This window comes from Miniopterus schreibersii (genome assembly GCF_964146895.1).
Source record: "Miniopterus schreibersii genome assembly, chromosome: 7".
NCBI classification, from domain to species: domain Eukaryota; kingdom Metazoa; phylum Chordata; class Mammalia; order Chiroptera; family Miniopteridae; genus Miniopterus; species Miniopterus schreibersii.
The window spans coordinates 42,930,275-42,943,578 of record NC_138108.1 but is presented as its reverse complement, the minus strand read 5'-3'; the positions used below and the strand labels follow the sequence as shown (position 1 = coordinate 42,943,578).

Sequence of the window (13,304 nt, the reverse complement as noted above, 5' to 3'; positions counted from 1 at the left end):
CGCGGGGTTCGCGCCCAGGGGATGCCCAGAGGCTGAGGCTCGCACCGAAGTGGATCGAGAGTGATTTCCCCCTGCGCTCCCCGGCTCCGAGCGCCGGTCTCACCTGAGGGCTCTGGGACAGCGGCAGCCGAAGGCGCGACTCGAAGCGGGAACCTGTTACTTCTCCAGAAGCCACGGTCTACCCCTGTGCCAGCGTTTCTGTGCGAGAGCGCGCGCGGAGCTAGGTGTGGGGTTCTAGGCAGGAGGGGGGCGGGCGGTGGGCGCTTTTCTGCCGGCTCTGAGGTCTCCCCAGACTCAACCTCACTCTGTCCTGGAGTCCGGACGCCATCGCGCCAGCGCCCAGCGCTGAGGACCCGCGCCGGCCGCCGATCCCTGTCTGCCGCCTCCCGCGCGCTGGGCGCAAATTCGTTTCCCGGGTGACGTTCCCCTTTCTTGCCTCCCTCACCCTTTTCGAGTCTGTGCGGCGAGAAATCCCGGGACCTCAGGACGGTGGGTAGAGAAGAGACATGGAATCCTGGCCCGAGCCCCGACCTGGGCTTGGAGATGGCTCCAAGCGAGGTGGGGCGAGAGGGGAGACGAGCGAGGTGGCGACCCGCTGCTTCCCGGCTGTTTAGAGTGCATGGGGACTGTAGCGCTCCCCCGGCCAAGTCCGAGGAAGAACATAAAAACCTGGGTCCTTTTTCCCTCATCTTGTCTCATCAAAGTCCTCGGTTCCCGGAGCAGTTAGCCGCCTTCTTTCTAGGGAATTAGCCAGACACAACAACGGGAGTCAGACGCCGAACCAGACGGGCCCGCCCCGTGCGCGCCTCCCACCCCCTTCCTCCCACCCGCCGGCTGCTGAGTCCAATGGGGCTCGTCGCGGCTGGGCTGGAAAACCGTGCCCTGAGCTCCCCTTGCCCTCCTGGCCCTGGCCCCGCTCCCCCGCGTCCTGCCCTGGCCTCGGGCGCCCCTGGCCTCGGCGCTGCGCCCCAGCTCCCGCGCTGCTTCACCAGCCCGGAGCCGCCGGGAGCTGCGTTGCGGGCGCCCAAGTGTCGACCCGGCTGGCCAGCGGCGCCTCCTCCCGCTTCTGTCCGCGCCGCCCGGACTTCGCGGGGAGCGCCCGCACCCCTGGCCGCTCCGCCGCCCCCCGCGCGCTGGGCCCCGGAAGCCCTCCCCGCACAGCTGCCGCTTCTCTTTACAGCCTATTCCCGCGCCTGACGGGCAGAGGACCCCGGAGCGCAGGGCCCCGGGCGACCGAGCCGATGGCGTCCTCGACCCCTTCTACATCCGCTACCTCCTCCAACGCCGGAGCGGACCCCAGTACTGCCAACCTGCGCCCTACAAGTAGGTCCTGCCCCAGTTTCCCATCACAGCAGCGGCGGGGCAGGTGAGGGTGCTGGGACGTGAGGGGGCTGTGCTGGCGGAAGGGCTGGGGACAGAGGTGACGGAGGCTGCGAAGAAATGGGGCCCTGATCCGGTCCCGGCCAGAGGTCGTTCGACTGACAGGGATGCTGGGCGATCCGGGGGCGCGGCGAGCGGGCACCGCGCAGCGCGCGAGCGGCGGTGATGGTTCAGGGCTTTGCTGCGGGAGCGGGACGCGCGGCGAGAGCGTCGTTTCTGTCGCGCGGCGGGTGGTTTCTTTGCCCGGTGGGACGTCGGGGGTCAGGGTCAGGGTCGGGGGCGGCGCGCGGAGCCGGGGTCTCGGCCGGAACCGAGTTCTCTGTCTCCCGCTTTCGTTACGCCGAGATCTGACTCCCTCCTCCCTCCCCCCGCGCCGGCTCGAAGCCTGTAATCGGCGGACGTGTCGACGTTAATTGCAGCTCTTAGAAAACTCGGGGTCCCTAATTGCTCCAGATTGGCCTTGACCCATTGACGAGGGAGGGAGCAGTCGAAGGCGAGAAAGGTGCAGGAAACGGTTTGGGGTTGAGCCTGAACGTTTCAGACAATTAATGACATCTCAGAGACAGACCAAAAAAAAAAAAAAGGAGCCGGCAACACCCTGAGTGGCGAGAGTTGGCGAAACCAGGAGGCCAGAAGGCTTGCCAGGGCGGGAGGGGAGAGCGCCCCTCTCTTTTCTCCCGGGCTGGAGATCTGTCCGCAAGGGACAAATTCCGAAAAGAGGGGAAGGGACGGGGCACCAGATACAGGGCGGAGGCGGGGAGGAAATTCATGCTTCCCCGCCCCTAGGTCAGTTGGCTTGTCAAACCGTCCCAGAGTCTGTCTTTAATTCAGATTGAGTTTCCACTATAGTATTGAGGCACGGGGATGAGAGAATTGTTTTTCTTTTTCCAGTTTGGATTGAAATGGACCTCCCCCCCCCCACATCTATCAGCCCCAGACAGTAAGGGCTCCAAAATTTCTCCATAAGAGAGCCTGGGGAATGGCAATGTCCTTAAGAGGGCTCGTTGCTGCGCTTTTATAGCACTTTCTATAAGCTTAAGGAAACGTTGATTGTTTCCACCAACGAAGATGGGGGATGTTATGGGGTAAGGCCCCTCTCCAACCCCTTAGTGTTGCCACTGGCTCCCGGGCTGGAGGCCTTGTCTTAAGTCCTAATTCCCTGTGCAGCTCCCTTACCCGCCCCACAGGCGAGCTACAATTACCCACACAACAAAGAGGGGCTCGGGAGAGCCGCCAGCCTGGTGCGCGTGAGGCTGGCACTGGCGGCGGAGGGCCCCGAGGAGAGTGAGGCCTGCGCGCCTTTGTCTGTTGCTCTGGCCCTGATGGTTTTCGTTTCCAGTCCTCTCCACATTTCCCGCCCCTCTTCTGCTGCCGGGCGGGGCTGGGCGGCCGTTGCGTTCTCTCAGACTTGAGTCCTGTACCCCCACCTTGGACTGAGCTCCACTTCCAGGCTGCAGCCAGAGGTTGAGTTCCACGTGCCCAGCCCTGGGTCCGAAAACCCCTAGAAGCTCTGAACTGAGTTCGCACATAGCCTGGCGCGACTGGAATCCCCCAGGGCAGAGGGGCGACAGTCGAAGACTGGGCGGGGGAAGAGCATGCACCTGTTCCGAGCTCACCTGCCGGCCCCCAGCAGCCCCCAGCAGCCCAGGCTGCACTCCGGGCTCTCTACACACTCTCAGCCTTCGCATCCTTGTAAACCCAGCTGGCGCTCTCCTCTGCCCCTGCCAGACCTCCTACCTGGGAGGTGGCCTTGCTGAATCTGCACCACAGTACTCGGCCTTGGCTCCAGCGACCCCCCCCTCCCCCTGCTCTCTGCCACTTGCTACATCCTAGGGGCTCTCTCACCTCCTCTCCCCATCTCTCTTTCCTTTTCTTTTACTGTTACTCCCAACTCCGAAAGACAGAGTAATGGGTCTGAACTCCAACGCCCCAGCTGAGTGACTCTGGAAAACTCACTTAGCCTCTCTGAGCCTCGATCCTTGTATTTGTAAAATGAGTCTTAGATGAACACCCCTCTTGTTTCATAAGATGGTTCTGAAAATAAGCTGAGATGGTGTTTATAGCGAAAAGCACTCGATCGGCTTTTTACCTGGCAGGTATTGTTATTAGGGGTTTGCTTTCGCAGGCATTTCATGTCTGTTGCAGGAACTCCCTCCGTGACGCGCTGTCTCACTGCCGTCGGGCTGTCCCCCCTCCCCGCTGGGGCTCTGTTGAATGTCCCGGTTTAATGGATGTCACTCCCCTTATCGCAGCCAACACTCGCGCGGGGCTGAAGGCGCGGGCCAGGGTGGGGTGGGGGATGGGAGTGTTTGGAGGAGCCTTGCTTTGAAGGAGCCGAAGCGAAAGCACACTCGGGCTCCTGGCTGGAAGCTGAGCCCCGAGGGCAGGATGGACCCTGAGGAGTCTGATAATACTGCGACTCCCGGGTCAGACAGAAGAGCAGCCGTGCGAGTCCTATCATCTAGTCAAATACTATTTTTCACCCAATTAATTCCTGAACTCTTCCGCGACCCCATTTCATGCCAGTTTATTTTAAGCTGCCACTCGGCTGGAGACCCGCCAAGAAATTATGAGATGTGTTGGTCCCAGATGCCTCTGTTCCCTTTCGAGGCTGCTGTGGTCGCCTTTCGAGTGGGGGGGGGGAGGGGAAGGGGGGAGACGGACTAAGACAGGGCCTGGCGGGCGAGTGCGGGGCAATCTGAGCTGCGGAGCTGGCCCTTTGCTCTTGGGGTCAGCGCGCCCCACTCGGACCCCGCCTGCGCAGCTCCCTGGGAGCGTCGCTGGTGTGCGGCCTCCCAGAGACGCTGTTCTGTATGTGAAAGTGGGAGCGGGACACGAGTCTGCGCGCCCGCCCGCAGATCTGGCTCCTAGCTCCTTTCAGGAAAGAGCACTGGCAGAGACCTGCCCCACCTTCCCCAGAAAAACCTTTGCTCCCGACCCGCTCTCCCGTGGTCCAGGCCTCACTGATTGCCCCTCTCTTGCTTTCTAGCGTATGACACCTGGTGTGGTGTGGCCCATGGATGCACAAAAAAACTGGGGCTCAAGATTTGCGGTAAGTGAAAAGGCCCGCTGGGGCCCGGCGCGGCAAGCGGGCTTTGCGGGTTTATGAGAGGGATGCACGCGAAAGGGGCTCCTGGCTGTTGGGTCAGGTTTTCTAATATACCTGCAGCCCTGGGGCGGCGCGGAGACGCTGCTCCACGGGCCTTGACGCTCCCCCGCCCTCCCCCGACCCGGCCCAGAGGGACCTCTCCGCGGGCGTTTCGTGCTACCTAAGACCTCGGGCTGCCCTCCGCGTGTCTAGGCGCCGGAGCGCGAGCACAGCGCCCCCGCGCGGCAGACGGGCTCCTGTGGCCGGCGCCCGCCGTTCCGACCCTTGCGCTCCGCTCGCGCGTCTGGAAGGTCGTGCAGAAAAGGTGAACTGGTCTGGCTCTCCCAGACAGCAGGCCCATGGCGTGGTATCTGCATGAGGCGGTGGATGACACGTCCCCCTTCCCTCTCTACCATCGTGCGTTGAAAGTGGCCTCTCCGGCTAGAGATTTTTGCCCCGAGATGCCATAACAGATCCAGATTTCGTTGGGGCCTCGGAAGCCAAGAGGAAGGATTGCCTGCAGCCCCCGGTGGGCTGCCTGGGGCAGGTGCGGGCGGCTCAGACCTGAGGGGTTGCCCAGCTTGCCCTTGAAGTGGAGGAGGCAAGGGAAAGGGGAGAAGACGAGGGGAGGGGGCCGCAAGAGAGAAAGGGGGAGTCGGGTGCAGTTTGCCAGAGAGAAAGGAAAATAGATCTGGAAGCTGGAAAGGAGAAAGAACAGCTCTCTGGAGACGTGAGGATCTGAAATGAAAACGCCCAAGGGATGCAATTTTTTTTTTAAAGGAAAAAGGAGATTTGTTCGAAGGGACACAGCCGAGTGGCTCCGGCTGAACAATGAGGACTTGCTTTCCTTGCTACAATTCACCGTCTATAATCTCTAACCTTATCGGGCCAGAAAATACGGGCGTCCCAGGGCAGGGGGTGGAGAGGCGGGGGAAGATTAACGAGGGACTGATTAAAGAGCCATCGGTCAGCTGCTGCGCGAGGCGGACCCGCACCGGGCGCGCACGCACGCCCAGCCCCGCGCGCCCGGTGGGCGAGGGGGTGCCTCTGGGCCTGATCTTCCGCGCGCCCTCGCGTCCCGGGCCCCCGGGCGGAGCAGAGGGGTCACTGCGCAGCTCCTAGGAACCACCCTCCCTTCCCCAGCGTCTCTGGGGCTCTGCCCTCTGGATCCCAGAAGGGGGCCCAACTGGACCTAGCCATTTTCCAGGGAAGGCCCCGCCCGGGGTTTGGCCCTCTCCCGGGCACGGGAGGCCCGTGGGGCGAGGCCCGGGGCCCGTCGGTGGCGGGGGCAGCTGGCGGCGGCCCAGCTTTGTTCTATAAATAGCCCCCTCCCCCCGCCGCCATTCGGGGCTTAATGGCCCGTTCAGTGCCGCGGAGCGCGGGCGGAGCGCCGGCCGGGCCGCCTCATTGTCATGCAGCCGGGAGAGCGGAACGGAGCGGCGCGGGCGGGGTGGGGAGCCTGGGGGGAGGGCCGCTTTCCCCGCGCCCCGGGCCCGCCCGGCCCGCACCCTCAGCCACCCCGACCCCCGCCTCCCGGTCTGGGCCGCGGGGGGCTCCCTGCTGCCGGGACCGCGGGCCCTGCGAGGCCGCCGGAAGGAAAGGTCTGAAGTCCCCTTTGGGCAAAGGAGCTTCTCTGCGCCCGGGAGCAGGGGCGCGGAGAGTTTGCACCAACTTCCCCTGAGGGAGTCCTCTTGGGCATTTGGGGGCTACCATCCTTAGAAAGTTTCTTCTGTTTCTACCCCCACCCCCAACGCTAATTTCAGGAAAGTTGAAACCCAAGTGACCAGAGGAAATGGCCGGTAGGCGTTGAGGGGAAGTTGCCTTCGGCTAAAATGGTTTTGGGGCCACAGGTTAGGAGGCTTCACATGAGGTTTGACTGTGAAAGGAAAGAAAACACCAGGGAGATTTATTTTCCACATCTTGGGCCAACTCTGGCTTTCCATTTTCATGTAGTAGAAGCACAGTGCCCTCTTTAGTTGTGACTGAATCCACAGCCCCCTCCCCTCCTCCACACACACACCCCTCCTCTGCCTCATCCCAGACTTTCTGTGGCCTGAAGGGTGCCTTCCTGACCTGATGGCATTTGGGATTAGTTTGACCTTTCACCTTAAAATAGCAAAGGGACTAATGGTCCTCTTCCCACCTCCTAATCCATTGCCCTGCCTCCCCCACCCCAACTTCCGCAGTGCCTTGCCAAGATTCTACCCCGGCCCACTTTTCTACCCCCTTTTCTGGAACCCCTAGGAAATGAGCTGCAAGGGAGACCCTGGATCTCACCAGTCATACCCTTAGCTCCTGAGGCAGAATCCCCTGGGAGAGTAATCAGCTGAACGAAACCCAGGGTCTTGTCAAGAAGTAGAGAGTGGGGTGGCTGCAGACATGGTGGCATGACCCAGCTGGAAGGAGATGCAGCGAGCCCTAAGTTCTGGCTCTGGGCTCTGCTAACTTCCCAGCGTGTCCTTATGCCTCCATCACTTACCTATGCAGAGATCCCAAACTGGCTGCCAATTACAACCTCTGTGCTCCTTTATTTAGCCTATGCTGTGTGTGTGTTTGTGTGTGTTTAATTATGTGTCAGTTGCCAACTTTTAAACAAAGAAAGACTTCAAACATCTGTATTTTTGGCTTCTCTTGAAATAAAATAAAAGGTGTGGGTGGGGGGAGATCTGACAGGGTCTGGCAGGATATTTATAGCTCAGGAAAATCAGAACAAGAGCCCCTTCCTCTAGTTAAATGCAGTTCCACACCACAGCTGGTGAGGAGAACAGCTGCTGGGCTTCAGGCTCTCCTTACCCTCTTGGCCATGCGCTTTTATGTCCTGCGCAACTCACAGCCACACTTGGAAACAACTGGCTCATATCAGGTGCTCTCTATTCCACACACTTCCCCCACTCACTGGGCCACCTAGACCTTGGACTTTGGTGGCAGCACAGGAACCAGCAGCAGGATCTCCCCAGAGCCCAGAGGTAGAGTCCTAACAGGGCTCACCCCGTTTTCGGCTTGAAGCTAGCCAGAGTGCTACAACCTGACCAAGCCAACTACAGCTGCGCCTCTCACTCTGTTTTGCCTCTTTTCCTCTTAAGAATGTTGTACTAGGTTACCAGTTACAGGCACTAGGTCCTCACAGCCAGTGTGTGGAGCAAGAGGGAATACAGTCTGCTTCAGTCTCAGGGACGCCTTGCTAGCCAGGGAAGTTGTCAACACTTACTTCAGTGTCACCCACCACCTGGGCATCCTTGCAGAAGTATACAGTTCCTCTCAGAGCCCAGAGAGACCTGGCTCCTTTATCTCTTATGAGACTCCCAGTATTTTAGAAAACAGCTAGCTTCCAATGAATTGTTATTCCGATAACCATATACATTAATTGCTTATATTATCAGATTAATAGTTTTTGCCACAAATTCCAATGCAATGTAAGTGTGCTATTCATAAGATAACTATAGGACTTACAGAAAATACGGATTCATAGTGCACTCCAGGGAGTATGGTCTAGGAATGGGATACAGGTTTGAAGCTGTGTCACAGTTGTCAGCTCTCAACCCTATCAGGACAACTCTGAGATTTAGAGAATATCCAAAGCCTAAGTGGAGGTCCTAGGTCCTGCAGCTGCCCAGAGAAAAGGCGTTTCTAAGGGGTTTCAGGTAGAGAGACTTCAGGCTTTTCCCAGGCGTGGGTTGTAGCCAACCAGAAGTTAAGGACCTAGAGTCCAGCGGGCAGGACTTCACCTCCATTCAGCCACACAGATTTGGTCTTTTCAGCCTGGCAAGTTCCACAGCTTCCTGTTCCAGGCAGGGCGGCAGTCTCTGGATTCAGGAGCCAGGTGACCCTGCATCTCTCTGGCACATGAGTGCTGGCCCCTGGCTTTGGACTTTGGGGATTTGAAGGATGGATTCAGAAAGTAGGAGAAGGGCTGAGAGAAAGGATAGAACCTCCGCCTTTATGTTCAGGTGTGGAGCTCTGTTCCACAGGACAGCGATTTTCAACCTTTTCCACCTCGTGGCACACAGAAACTAATTACTTAGACTGTAGCACACCAAAAAATACATTGTTTTGCCAATCTGCCAAAAATAAAATAGGTATAATTTTCATTCATTCACACTGGGTTGCTATTGTTGTGTTGGCAGTTGTCATTTTTTTCTAATTTGACACCCCAAAGAAAACGAGGTCAGTGCCCTCTGACTAGTCAGGTATTGCGTGTTTTAAAAATTCCTGTGGCACACCGGTTGAAAATCGCTGCAGTGATGTTTCTCCCCTTCTGCTGTCCTTTGGGGCTTTATCGATAAGTTTACAAGGTGCTGGGAACAATAAAGGGCCTGGTGCTCCTACCTTCCTGTACTTCCCTCCAAAAACAGACCCTGCTCCTTTGTGTGGGAGGACTCTCCTCCCCCCAGCCTCCCCCTGCATCCCTCCTACCTCCACCCATCGCCGCTGACTTGCAGTCCCGGGAAGTAAAGCGGAGTTCCCCAGGCTAACTTGCCTCTTCTTGAACCTCCTGGGACTTTCCTCCAAGCCTGCCTTGTGATGTAAGCGACTCCCCAAGGATCTTGACATCAACGAAGACAGCTTTGGGGCCACCAAGAAGCTTAGAACTCTCTTCCTCTTTGCAATATGGTACATTTTGGACTAAGGACTAAGACTAAGGCTGAACTGGAGAAGGGGCTGAGGGAAGGAGCGGGCCTGCAGGCCCCGAGCCCAGAGGTGATGTGTGGAGGCTCTGAGGGAGGCTGTGTAGAGAGTCTCCAGCTCTTTTGGCTCAACCTGCTTCTCAGGGAGACATCCATTCCCTCTGAGGGGCAGAGGTGAGGCGCTTTGAACCCCACCCTGGACTCAAAGTCCATCTCCATGGAGTTCTTGGATGGCATTCTAGCTTTATTACAACAATGGCCACCGTCTGCCAAATTGTAAGCTCCTGGAGGGTAGGGGGTCTGTCTCATTTATCTTCAGAAAAATCACACTTGCACTCAACCTGTGAGCTGTACATGGTGGCTGAGGAAAGCCTCTTCCCTAATCCCCACTGCTGGCCCTCACCCCACTTCAACCCCTGTTGCACGGCCCGTAGACCCTGTGCTAGCAGCATCCTCTCCGATTGCATCCTTCCCTTAAAACCCCATCCTGGGGCTGGTTACTGGAGTGGAAGTTGTCCAATTGACTTAATCCTGAGTCCACTGTCACATTCAGAGAGGAGAATGGGCTTTGCTTACTGTTTTTCTCTCTTGCATGACTGGGTCTGTGCCACTGATGACACTTGGCACTGCCCCCTCCCCGCCTGAAGGCAAGCAGTGCCAGAGCCCTTCTGTATCAAATGCAGACACCCAGCTTCTCTGGAGAAGCGAGAACCCTGTCTGCAGAGCCGACCTGAGGCTGGAGTTCAGCGCACTACCTCTGACCCAGCTTCTTGTGCTACAGGCTTCTTGCAAAGGACCAACAGCCTGGAGGAGAAGAGCCGGCTTGTGAGCGCCTTCAAGGACAGGCAGTCCTCCAAGAACCTGATTGCCTGTGAGAACAGCGACAGGGACGGCCGCTTCAGGCGCACGGAGACCGACTTCTCCAACCTGTTCGCTCGAGGTAGTCTCTTCCCACCCCCACCCTTACCCCTATTCCCCCAGCCCTAGGGCTGTCCAGTAGGTTCCCTATTTGAGTTTCTTGACTTTTTCCTGAAATTTTACTTCTTTTACCAAAAATGTCATTACTTTCTCTGAACTGTCATGAAACTACTTTTCCAGCGTTTGAATCCCTGCTTCCTTAGTGCCCAGGTCTTTATTGCTTTGGGAGCCAGATGAAGGTAGTCAATATGCTTGTCAACTCTAACGACACTTTCAGGGACAAATATGGATTCATAGAATCCCAGAATCTGAAGGACTGTTTGCATATAAGAAAATCCAGTAATTCCCTTCATAGCATTTATCCTTCGAGGTTGGCAACAACATCAACAGCAGCAAGAACAAAATCTCCCTGTGGGAGGCTGTGTGGCTGGACCTCATGACCAAGCGCTGTCCTGAAACTCATTTTCCTTTTGGAGATGTTTCATTATTTACTGTTGTCCCCATAGCACTGGTCTCGGGGTGCTTTCCCAGTCTTTCTCTCTCAAACAGCTCCAAGGTAAACCCACCACCACCCCTTCCATTAACTCCCCACAGTCCAGAGAGGCCAGATCAGAATAGTAAAAAAGACTTCAGTAAACCTCAGAGATAATCCAGGGAATAGACCCAGAGCATCACATATAACCAGTCTACTCTTGAGCTATGGCTGACAACCCCAACTGGGGCCCCCTGTGGCTTTCTACCCTAACCCCTAGCCCGACTGCCTAACAGAGGCAGTAACCTAAAGTCACCTGCCGACATCCCAGAGTGCAGACCCAAAAGGATAAGGTTAATAGAGAGGTGGGGAGTTCCCTCTCTCACCTTCCTGAGTCCCATCTTCCAGTTCTAGCTCCCCGTCCTAAGGACATCACAAAGGACCACCGTCTTCAGAGAAGACTTCAACCTCTACCCACAGAGGCCTTACCCTCCGCCATCAACAGGTCAGGCACATCATGACTCCAAACCAAAAGCCCAGTGTCTGAATCAGATGTGTAGGGTCACCCCTGGTTCCAGGGGAGCAAGATAGAAGTCCCCTCCATCACAAACCTGACAGGTGTCCATCAACCTGCAAATGGACACCTGCAGCGGCAGACTGCTCACGGCTTCTCAGAGCTCTCTGTTTCATTTATGGGCAGCCTAACTATCAGAAAGTCTGTGAACCCCCAGGAAGTGTGTGCAGAACTTCTGTGTATCTGCTTATGTGCATTTTTCTGGGGAGATGGTACATCACATTCTCGGTGTATACATATCCTGGAATGAAATTAGGCCTATAAAGATATGGCTGATATTAGGAATTTCTGGGCCTAGGAAAGGCAGATATGAGTCAAGTGATAACCACTTGGCTTTCCCCCCTCAGATCTGCTTCCGGCTAAAAATGGAGAGGAGCAAACTGTGCAGTTCCTCCTGGAGGTGGTGGACATCCTCCTCAATTACGTCCGCAAGACGTTTGATCGTTCCACCAAGGTGCTGGACTTCCATCACCCACACCAGCTGCTGGAAGGCATGGAGGGCTTCAACCTGGAGCTCTCTGACCACCCCGAGTCCCTGGAGCAGATCCTGGTTGACTGCAGAGACACCCTGAAGTATGGGGTCCGCACAGGTAAGGGTGAGAGCCAGGTGGACACGCAGCGGCACACCCTTTCCAGCTGTGAGTATGTCAAACTCATGTTGAGGGAGAAACACAGGCCTAGTGAGGGAAGGCAGCAGAGTGCTCAGGGACCATACAACCACCTGGGGCAGGGTTGGACGGCCCCAACCCTGGCCAAAGCCCGTCATTTATTATTGTAAAACTGTCCATTTCTGTATAAGGTTTTCATTCTTGTTCTTAAGCTGTTCACAACCTAATGATAGCCGAATGACCCATTTTCATGCCTATTTCATTCTGATAAACCCTGCCTTTGCCTGTCCCTGAAATTGGGGAGAATTGGACCCATTTATCTCCCTTTCTGTAGTAGTTTCCTAAGGCTGCCATAACAAGTTACCACAAACTGGGTGACTTAAAACAATAGAAACTTATTCTCTGCCAGTTCTGGAGGCTAGAAATTTGAAATCAGAGTGTTTGCAGGGCCGTGCTCTCTCTGGAGAATCTTGGGGAGGATCCATCCTTGCCTCTTCCAACTTCTGAGGGTTGTGGGTAGTCCTTGGTATTCCTTGGCATGTAGATGCATCACTCCAGTCTTTGCCCTCACCTTCACATGGCTTCCTCCCTGTGTGCGTGTCCAAATTCCTTCTTATAAGGCAGGGGTGGGGAACCTTTTTTCTGACAAGGGTTATTTGGATATTTATAACATCATTCGCAGGCCATACAAAATTATCAACTTAAAAATTAGCTATGAAAAAAGTTCCTAAATTTATTGAATTTAAAGTCCCACCTATGGTTGCGTTGGCAGGGCCAGACCAGATCCCCACCCCTGTTATAAGGTCACCAATCTTTGGACTAGGGCACACACTAATCCATTATGGCTTCATCTTAACTTGATTACATTTGCAAAGAACCTGTTTCCAAATAGTCACTCACCAGGAGTTAACACTTGAACACATCTTTTTGAGGGACGTAATTTAACCCACAATACCTTCTATTGGCTAGGCAAAAAAGCCACACACACACACTTTGAATTCTCTTCCTACCTCTGGAGTTCAGACACCCTAAATCACCAACTCCTGTCTCCAACAGGAAGCCCTGGAGGATGCCCTCTTGCCTCCTTTTCATGTTACCTGAACCCTCTCTAATCTGCAATCCTGGCCAAAGTGGTTACTTTTCAGTTGCCTTAAGTTCAAGGACTTTTTGGAAGTCTGCCTGTCTCTGCCAGAGCCTGGGAGTGAAGCAGTGATTTCTTCTCCCTACTATCTTTCCCCTCTGCAGCCTGGCCTCCTGAGCTCTTGGGCAGATAGATCTACAGGAATTGGCAGTTCATGGCATAGTTGCCACCATAAGGGAGCCCCCGAGGCCACAACTGGTAGCCCCTTGTCCTTTTTTCTTCTTTTTTTCTCTTATATTATCCCTCTTACTCTTCCTAGTCATTTGAAAGTATGACTGGGAAGGTTGGTGTGGATAGAGCTGAGTAAGGCTATTAGATGTCAAAAACAAAGTGTTATAATGAAATAAAGAGGCTGGCCAAAGAGGCATTTTTAAATAAAGAATCCTAAACAGCGTTTGAGGCCTGCCAACACCACTGGAAGAAGTGTAGCTTCCTTGAATAATTGTAGGATGGACACGACTTAATTATATTACAAAGTCTGTGTTTCATTTTTAAAGA

At 55.6% G+C, this 13,304-nt stretch overlaps 1 protein-coding gene across 2 annotated transcripts in view; it reads left to right on the top strand.

Moving 5' to 3' along the window:
• Positions 1–1,241: 1,241 nt before the first annotated feature.
• The window catches only part of GAD1 (glutamate decarboxylase 1), a gene marked incomplete at both ends in the record, with an annotated part of 35,929 nt that continues 23,866 nt past the window's right edge, over positions 1,242–13,304 (top strand). For both annotated transcript variants that reach the window (XM_081142697.1, XM_081142698.1), the window contains 4 exons: positions 1,242–1,323; positions 4,370–4,432; positions 9,875–10,033; positions 11,405–11,647. In XM_081142697.1, coding sequence (XP_080998823.1) covers positions 1,242–1,323; positions 4,370–4,432; positions 9,875–10,033; positions 11,405–11,647 — 547 coding nt within the window. The remainder of the gene's footprint in view (positions 1,324–4,369; positions 4,433–9,874; positions 10,034–11,404; positions 11,648–13,304) is intronic.